Below are 10,216 nucleotides of genomic sequence, written 5' to 3'. Positions count from 1 at the left end.
AAAGGCAAGTAACTGGGAAGTGGTGCTGGACAGTGGCTTGAAGGAAGCCCAGCCCAGAACATATCAGGACAGATTTGGTCATTGAGTGGACCAATGCTTTAATAATAAAGAATAATGTGGCTATCACAGGGCATTACCTGGAAGGCTGTGACTGCTACTGCTACTCACTGAGCAGTCACACAGGGGAGGGGAGGGTTTGAGGGTGCAGATCTCAGAGCAGCAACCCCAGCAGGAGAAGGCTGGCAAGGGTCATGGGTGTGAAGAAGACTTTAGAGCCAATGTCACAGGGGGTCGAGGTAGTGGGAGTGGGTGTTGAGGAGGCATCGGAGCTGTCTCCACACTGAAACTTTAGGAAAGTGACTCTTCCAACCGTCCGATTTTCAGTAGCCAGGAACTCACAGGCGGAGTTGCTGACCTTGGAGCAGCCTTTCAGCACGAGCTTCATCTCTGTGAACGCAAAAGAGACAGTAAGGACTTCACAGCCCCTTCGCCCTTCCTCCCCAGTCTTCTCAGTGACCTGCAAGAGCTGAAACAGGTCTCTTCCTGACACAGGAGCTTGGAAGAAGGAGCCCAGGATCAAGAACACCAAATGGTGATGGCAGAGTGGCTGTGGAGGTGAGGGCCTAGATACCCTCTCCCAACCAGTCCTGGAGGAAACTGAGGCTCCTGGAGGTGGATGTGAACCTGAGCTCACGGGTTAGGGCTAGAACTGGACCTGGGAATGAACTCTTCAGTGTTTTCCTGAGTAGCTGGCAGGTGGTGAAATCCAGGGACAGGCTCAGACCCTCCGTAGTCCTCTGCTCTCAATCCAGGAGGGAGTCAGCACTTCAGACCTGCTCCTGGCCTCCTCTCCTCTAGGCTCTGCTTTCCATCCCCACTCCTCTCTGGACCTGAGTTCTCTCTGCCTGAGTTTTCCCTGAGAAGAGGGGAAAACAGCCAGAGGGACCCCTGTGTCTTAACTCTAAATCTGTGTTGTGATGTGTTTAACCCTGTTTTAAGGTGCAGGTCCTAGGAAAAGACAAGGAAATTTGCAAAGAAGATGTGATTGTGATTGCAGCTACCTTTTACTGAGTACTTACTATGTGCCAGTATTGCTCTGTAGGCTGCAAGTCAAACAGCCCTGGAGGAGAGGCAGCTCACAGGGGAGGAAGGGGCTGGAGGAGGTGACTGGCTACTTGTTAGAGGCAGGGCTGCAATTTGAGTTCAAGGCTGACTCCAAACATGCTCTGAGAAGGAGGGGGAGACCTCCACATCCCAGTAAAGAAAGCAATTCATTGCTGCTTTAGAGCATATGTCAGTGCTGGAGGTTGAATTAGAGTGTGTTAGGAAGATGTGTTGCCTGGCACATGGCTACAGTATTTTTTTTTAACATCTTTATTGGAGTATAATTGCTTTACAATGGTGTGTTAGTTTCTGCTGTATAACAAAGTGAATCGGCTATACATATACATATATCCCCATATCTCCTCCCTCTTGCGTCTCCCTCCCACCCTCCCTATCCCACCCCTCTAGTTGGACAAAAAGCACCAAGCAGATCTCCCTGTGCCATACAGCTTGGGCAAAAACAAAAACAAAATCCTACATTTCCGCGATGAAGAGTGGCCCCCGCTTGCCACAACTAGAGAAAGCCCTCGCACAGAAACAAAAACCCAACACAGCCATAAATAAATAAATAAATAAATAAATTTAAAAATGGTCCACATCAAAAAAATCTAAAAAAAAAAAAAAAAAAAAAAATCCTACATTTATGATGGCTTTGATCTGTCTGGCTTTCAGATTAAGTCAAAGCCTGGGACTTTGCAGACAGCTGGGAATAGGGTGAGCAGAAAGAACATGTCCTTCGATGCCATTGTTGCCCTCAGACACACCTTTAGAATTAAACATCAGAGCTGTGTAAACATCAAGATCCTTAAATGCCTATTACTATGTGAAATAAGTCACTCTGAAAAGGCTACAAACGATATGATCCCAACTATATGACATTCTGATAAAGGTAAAACTATAGAAAGAGTAAAAAAATCAGAGGTTGCCGGTGGTTAGGGATGAATAGACAGAGCACAGAGGATTTTTAGGTCAGTGAAACTACAATACTGTGTATGATACTATAACAGTAGATACATGTCATTATACATTTGTCGAAACCCATAGAAGGTACATCATAAACAGTGACCCCTAATGGACTCTGGTTGATAACAATGTGTCAGTGTAGGCTCATGGATGATAACAAATGCACCTTTTTGGTGGGTGATGTTGATAGTGGGGAAGGCTATATATGTGTAAGGGAAAGGTGTATAGGAAAAATCTTTATATCTTCCTCTCAATTTTCCTGTGAATCTAAAACTGCTCTAAAAAATAAAGTCTATATTTTTAAAAGTAAAAAGAAGTTCAGAAGTGTGATGCTTGGCCCCACTAAGAAATCTGCAATTACAATTAAGCATCGATTTCTGATACTATAATTGCCACTTAACAAAAGTTGAAATCAAATTGTACCTGGATGTTAGCGCTCTTAAACTCATTAATCTAAGTCATATTGTGGCAGAGACTGACTGGCTGTTCATTTTAGCTTCATGCCTCTTCCTTTCCTGCTGGGCCACCGCTAGGTCTGCGTCCCAGCCAACAGAAGGTGGAAGGGAGTGATGCACTCACTTCTAGGCGTTGCCTGTAAAAACCTTCCTGCTTCCTCCACTCCTTCTCTTCCCCCACCTGGTGGCCAGAGACGTAAAGAATACAGAAGAGAACTGCCAAGTCCTGAGTGGGTAGGGGCCAGAGCCTCAAGATGGAAGGAACCCAGGGCCCTGGACTCTGCAATGAACTGCACCACGAGCAAGAAATAAACATATGTTGCATTGAGCCATAGGACTTGGAGGTTGCCCTTTAACAGTAATTAACTTACCCTAATTAATAAATGTATTATTTAAATATTCAGCCATAATATTTGCCTGAATATTTAAGGAATAATATTTATTGGTTTTATATTGTATGATGGTTAATTTGTATCTCATAATGGTTAATATCAAACTACTTCTGTAGAAAAGAACAGTTGGTTGGATTTTTTTTGGAGAGAGATCATCAGTATTGTTCATTTTCAAGTTTACAATGACTTTTTTTTAAGTATGAAATGCTGTACTGGTTGTACACCATCACCACAGGGGAATAGATCATGGCTAAAGTGTTAAATAGAATTTTTTTATTTTGTTGTTGTTGTTGTTCTTTTTTCAATTGGTTGGATATTAAAGCCCCATTTGACTCTTCCTTCCAGGTGACTCAAGCTGTCATAAGCCAATACCTCTCAGTGACATGCAGAGAAGGGAAGTGTACATATAAAAGGAAATGAAAGTCAGACCCACCCATACCTACAGAATAGCTCACCCTAGTAAAGAAATAAATGTCAGGAGTGACATGATGCCCTTAAAAGAGCCTGGCTTGATTACAATCCATAAGAGAACAGGGTTCAAGAGACCGACAGCCCAGGAGGAATGAACTCTGGACTGAGGCGGCAGAAATAGCAACCAGCTCAAAGCTACATTAACAGCCTCACTATCTCAAAGGCATCCTGACCTTATTCCCTCTTCCTACTAACCTCCTCCAGGCCTTTTTTGTTAATCCAGAATTTATGATCCAAGGCATGACATGTTTTAAACTCAAGTCCCATAAAAAGGAAATGACATACCATTCTTAAATTCTGCGGTTAGATTGACACATCTTTCTTCTTTATAACATTTCCGGGTTGTCCCGTTACAGGAAGTTTCATTAGATCCATAACATGCAAGGCACTCTGTGTTGCTGGACACCTCTTCCTGTGGGGGATCTGGGTAGAGTAAGAGTCATTAACTCAGAACAGTGTTATCACAAATATCACGGTACTGCCTTGGGTGGAAGGAGAAAGGCAGACAAAGACGCTAGCCAGAGAGACCTCTCAGGGTCTCTCTGCATGCTCAGGAATCTCAGATCCTGCCATAAAAATACCAGTCATCCCATCCCCGTGTCCCACCAAAATATTTACAGCACACAACCTCACAGACCTGCCCTTACAGACCATCCAGTCTTCAAGAACTGTGGTCAGTGAGGGTGTTGGGATGAGGAGGGAAAGGTAAGATTCTGAGCTAAAACCAATCTATAGCTAATGTCAACAGTAGCCAGCTATTCTGAACATTAGCCAACAGGTGTGTGACTATTACTAAATCTAGCTCTGAACAAATGCACACAGGCCTTTATTTAACATTGTGACTTGGATAAAAAAAAAAAAATTATATTGAGACTCAGCTCTGCTATTAATGAACCATGCTCTATGACTATGGCCACATTTTCTCCTCTTCAAAAAGAAGGCTTTGATCTAAGCCAACAGTTCTCAAATGGTGGTCCAGGGACTCCTGGGGATCCCTGAGACCCGTTCAGGGAGTCCACTAGGTCAAAATCATTTTCATGATAATACTTAGATGTTCTTTGCTTCTTTTACTCTCTTTCTCTCATGAAAATACAATGGAGTTTTCCAGAGGCTACATGGCATGTGAGATTGCAACAGACTAAGAGAACAAGCAAATCTGAGAAAACAGCTGTATTCTATTAAACCAGAAATTAAGGAGCTTTGAGAAAACATGGAGCAATGCTATTCTTCCCACTAAATATTTTTTGTTTTGGAAAATAGTTATTTCTATGTAAAAAAAAAGTTATTAATGGTAACAAGTAATGAGGTTTATTATTTTTTAGTGAACTAATAAATATTTTTTAAATTTCTTAGCCTTATTTTTAATACAGTAAATATTGATAGATATAGTCCACAGAAACAAACGTTATTTGGAGTCCTCAATAATTTTTAAGACTTAGAGTCTTGAAAGAGGTCCTGAGGCCACACAATTTGAAAGCTACTAATGAGCATCTAGTACCCTCCCACACATCTCGGAGTGCTGTGATTTCTGTCTTTACTGAGAAAGAGGAAATCATGGTAGTAGCGCTGGTTTTCCTCATTTGTTTCTCAAGTAGTTGTATGTTAGCTGTTAATGTTACCCAAATATGCACTGAAGTGCCTAGACTTAAGATGTCCACGCAAGAGTGAGAACCATAGGTGGTGAAGGAAGGGACGGAGCTGGGAGGACAGAGGAAGGATGTGGCCAGCACCCACCTATGGTGTCATTGGTGTCATTGCACGCCTTTCCTTGGCAACACTGGCTTGCAAAATGGAAGCTTTCATTAGCAGATACGTGGACTGTGAAGGTCTCAACCACGGCCTCGCTGCAATTATCCGCAGAGCAGGCCTTATCCTCGTACAATGGGATGTTTTCTCCTACACAAAGGCAAACACAGACTGTCAGTCCTGGGTACAGAGTGTTCAGGGAGGGCAAAGGTCCTGAAGAGCAACTGCTTTAGGCAAGGGCAGAAAACACACCCTCAACTCAATGCAGTTTGGGGGACACTGGAGAGGGTTTCCTGCAAAAAGAAAAATCCTTCTCCGTGAGGTAGTTCCTTTGTTTAGCAGGAGATTATCAGAGATGCAGCTTAAATTCCAGGTGAAAGGCTGATGGGGAGCTTAGAAGTGGGTGGTTCAGGCTGACACACCCAGAGCCCACTGAACAGTCTTAGCCTCTCTAAATATAGCCAAGTAGATGTGATGGGTCTATGTGCAACACGATGTTGAACCTAAAGTTAATCAAGCTTCTAGACCAGAGCTATCCAATATGGTAGCCCTAGCTCTATGTGGCCACCTACAAATCAGTCCTCAGTCACACTAACCATATTTCAAGTGACCAATAGCTACATGTGGCTACCATATAGGACAGCATTGACATAGACATTAACATCACTGAAGAAAGTTCTACTGAACAGCATGAGTGCAGTTTACAGGAAATACCAGGAGTAGGGGAACAAGTGAAATGACATCACAAATAAGCAATCAAACAAAGCCAGAATATAAAACAGCTACAGGATAAATGGCCCCATTTCTCCAACAAATCAATGGGATTGAGCAAAGAAAGTGATATTAGTTATTATTAAACAAATTAGACACAATAGACCTAACAGCAAAATGCAATGTGAGGATTTTGTTTGGATCCAAATTCCAATGCATCTACTATAATACATCTTTGAAACACTTGGAACATTTTTAAGGTGGCCTGGGTATTACAAGAAATTTTTAAATTATAGCTAATTTTCTTAGATGTGATAATTGTATTGTAGTTATATAAAAAGGGGGAAAAAGTTCTTATCAGAGATGAATAGTGAAGTGTTTATAGGGGAAATAACATGCTATCTAGGTTTGCTTTAAAATATTATGGGGAGAGGGTAAATTAGGAGTTTGGGATTAAAATATACACACTACTGTATCTAAAATAAATAACCAACAATAACCTACTGTATAGCACAGGGAACATACTCAATATCTTGTAATAACCTATAATGGAAAAGAATCCATTTTCCTAAAATGGAAAAGAATTCATATATATGTGTGTCTGTGTGTGTCTGTGTGTGAATCACTTTGCTGTACACCTGAAACTAACACAACATTGTAAATCAACTATATTTCAATAAAAATTTTAAAAATAAAAATAAAATACTATGGGGAAAAAATAGCAAAATGTTAATTGTTGACACAGGATGGTGGTTACATGGCAGTTCATTATAGTCTTCTTCCTGCTTTTGTGTATGTTTGAAATGTCCATAATAAAAAGTGTAAAATAAGTCAAAATGCTCTGAGAGAGAGGTAACAATCATGCCAGCAGAACACCCTGGAAGGAAGTCTGAGTGAAAATATGTTGGACCTGGAACAGGAAGGAACACTGAGAAGAGGGAAAGGGGGGCAGAAAATGGAAAAATGAAAACACCTAGAGCAAATTGCCTGCTTTGTAATTTAGCTAAGAGCTGCCCCTGCTTCTCACGTTCACTGATACAGGTCTAGGATGAAGTTTGAGTCAGGGGCAGCAAATCCAAGGAGGCAAAGGGCTTGTCTGCGTGCTTGGCTCTACCACTGTTACTGACTCCTGCATGCTGCTCCTCCTGACAGGTGCCTGCATGACCCCCTCTCTCCTTGCACAGCACAGCCTTAGCCTTGCTTTCCTGGCCAACCCCTCCAGCACCTGCCCTGTGCAAGTTCCAGAAATGGGAATGATGAGCATCCCCCAGGCTCACCTAGAGAAAAGTTCGTCAAGAAAGTGGTACAGCTGATACCGGCATTTGCGGGACACTCAATGGCATTTCTGTCAACACAGGAGTCTGTCAACGAATTACACTGCACACAACTCAAGGATTCTGGGAAGACAAGATGTTCGGCATCGTCAGCATTCAGGAGACATTTATAGAGTGTGCTCTGGCCAAAGCACTGCACTCACCTCAGGGTAAAAGAATAGCCAAGATGGCATCCCTTCCCTCTGGGGGTCCCCCAAACTTTAAGCTGTGAGGTGGAGCCACCCCCATTAAGTTTATCCCCACTGTCCACCATTCCCCAGTGGGAAGACCCAACCTTGACCCACAGCACTGAGTGGTACCACAGGGGGCAGTGTGCACAGAGAGGTCTCATAGCCTCCACTGCCCACACCTTGACATGAGAGGTCACATGAGGGGATCCCAGGGCACCAAGAGTGAGAAGACCGTGGTGAGGTGGAAAAAGGGGTCTTCATTCCAAAAGGGGGCCATGTGGTTTCCCTCACCTACAGCTGCAACCGTGAGCATGACGATGATACCAGCAAAGAGGAAGCCCTTCATGGTGCTGGACCTATGTCTCTTGAGGACGAGGACTGTGGCCGCAGAGCCTTAAGCCGGAAGAGACACAAAGAAGGCAGTCTGGGGAATCAGAAGGCCGCTGGGGAGTGATATTCCCTAGGGTTGCAATCAAACTTCAACAGACCCAGCCCATCCTTGTGACAGAAGGAATCAGCATCCTCAGCTGGGAGCACCGAGCCAAGATACAGATTCCACCCTGCCCTTATACCCACAAAAGCCTGGGTTTTCCCAATCCTAGATGCCTGCAAAGGCATCCACACACAGGTACAAAACACAGCCCAGAGCATTTCCTACAGAGCCACTATGGGTACAAAATGGGCAGAAAGATGACCGCCAACCCCACTGAGGATGGGGGTCCAAGAAGAAAGCTGGGCTCTCATGTCCCAGAGCATAATGTCCATCCTGTAGGTGGTATCTTGCCACATTCACATAATGCACTTAGGAACTCTGTCTCTGCCATCGCCACTCCAACAGGCAGGCACATATTGAGCACTTACTCTTGTTCCAAGCACTTATGTGCATTGATTCATGTAATTCCTCCACCCAGCAGGCAGGTACTATTATCAGCATCACCCTCATTTCAAAGGGGAAATCAAGCCCCAGAGAGGTTAAGTAAAGCACTCAAAGTCAAGGTTGCACTCCTGGGAGGGGTTAGAGCTAGATTTGGCCCAGGCCTCTAATAACCACACTGCCTCCAACACACATGACTCCCAAAGCCCCGGACCTGGACACACTCAACCCACAGAGCTCAATCAGAAGCCCCAGCACACTTCTGACTGGCCTGTCATCAATCTCTCTGCACATGAAAGTCATCTAATAGCTAAGGTTTAGCTGTATTTATTAAGATCCTGGGAGTTTGGGGTTAGCAGATGTAAACTTATAGGATGGATAGACAACAAGGTCCTACTGTATAGCACAGGGAACTATATTCAATATCCTGTGATAAACCATAATGGAAAAGAATATTTTTTTAACATCTTTATTGGAGTATAATTGCTTTACAATGGTGTGTTAGTTGCTGCTTTATAACAAAGTGAATCAGTTATACATATACATATGTTCCCATATCTCTTCCCTCTTTGCGTCTCCCTCCCACCTTCCCTATCCCATTCCTCTAGGTGGTCACAAAGCACTGAGCTGATCTCCCTGTGCTATGCGGCTGCTTCCCACTAGCTATCTATTTTACATTTGGTAGTATGTATAAGTCCATGCCAGCTGGGACGAAGTGAAAAGAATATTTTTTTAAAAAGAATGTCTCTATGTGTATAACTGAGTCACTTTGCTATACAGCAGAGAGTGGCACAACATTGTAAATCAACTATACTTCAATTAAAAAAAAAAAAGATCCTGAATCAGAGCTCCTAGAATTTCAATTTGCCCGTGTATCAAAGCAGCATGGAAGGGAAATGTCTGGCTCTGCACTGAGCCTTTATTCATCATTAGCTCATTTATACTATGAATAGTAACCAGGAGCTACATGTGGCTACTTACCTTTGGATTCATTGAAGGAATAAAAAGGAAAGATACTGTTTCTCAGTCACCAGCCATGTTCCAGTGCTCAGTGGCCACATGTGGCTGGTGGCTGCTGTACTGGTCAGTGCAAGTATGGAACAAGTCCCAGGGCACAGTGCTGCTGTAAAGATTTTTGCCCACTCCACAGCTGAGAAGACTGCAGATGGAGGGATAATGGAAGATGCCCAAGCTCACCCAGCTTGTCAGACGAAAAGTGGGACTCCATTCAGGGTCCTTCCAGGTCCAAAACCGAGTTGTACCATAATAGCTGCCACTTACTAAGGAGCAACTGACTTTCACTGGGGTGTTGCAGGCCACCGCCTGCATCTCACCTCACCACACCACATACACATGCTCCCCCACATACACACCACACCACACACACACATACATACACACCACACCCATACATACACACACCACACACATACACACACACAAACACTATGATCCCCTAGTTAACTGATTAAGAGTCGGTGAAAAGAAAGAGAAACTAGCCCCAATGGAGGGAGACAGACAGCCCATCAATTATCTAATGACCCCAATATTTAGAGATCCTAGGAGAAAAATAAAGTATGTTTGGTTTGGAGCAGGTGGCAGATGTTCTGTGCATTGCACCCTGCATCCCCCAATGCCCAGTCACCACTCCAGGCCCAGAACCCCAGTAGAGAGAGAGGTTCAGGGGTTGGGCCTCCTGGCAAGGGCCTCTCAAGCCTTGTAGGGGTAAAGGAAGTGGAGATGGGAGGGCAAGAAATGAGGGTAAAGAGTCCACAGCAGCCACATCAATTAAGTGCACAAATCACCTCAGCCCTGTGGTATAGACCTGATGATTAGCCTCATTTTCAGAGGGAAATAATGGAGGCCCAGAGAGGTCAGTACCCTACCTAGGGACATGTAGCAGAGAGGCAGATCTTGGAGGTGGTGGGACCCAGGGCCCTGCGCACCACCTCTGCAGGAGAGAGGAGCCAGTGAGCTGGGGGTCAGGGCAGGGGCC

At 44.0% G+C, this 10,216-nt stretch overlaps 1 protein-coding gene across 1 annotated transcript; it reads right to left on the bottom strand.

Annotated features, from left to right (window-relative positions):
- Positions 1 to 211: 211 nt before the first annotated feature.
- LYPD8 (LY6/PLAUR domain containing 8) lies at positions 212 to 7,692 on the bottom strand. The gene is made up of 5 exons (XM_061188571.1): positions 7,638 to 7,692; positions 7,120 to 7,239; positions 5,120 to 5,281; positions 3,671 to 3,808; positions 212 to 447 (listed from the first exon to the last, which is right to left on the bottom strand). The coding sequence occupies exons 1-5, from the start codon at positions 7,690 to 7,692 to the stop codon at positions 212 to 214; spliced, it is 711 nt and encodes a 236-aa protein (XP_061044554.1).
- Between the last annotated feature and the right edge of the window lie 2,524 nt (positions 7,693 to 10,216).

Source organism: Eubalaena glacialis, chromosome 4 (genome assembly GCF_028564815.1).
Source record: "Eubalaena glacialis isolate mEubGla1 chromosome 4, mEubGla1.1.hap2.+ XY, whole genome shotgun sequence".
NCBI classification, from domain to species: Eukaryota; Metazoa; Chordata; class Mammalia; order Artiodactyla; family Balaenidae; genus Eubalaena; species Eubalaena glacialis.
This window is presented reverse-complemented; position numbering and strand designations above follow the sequence as displayed.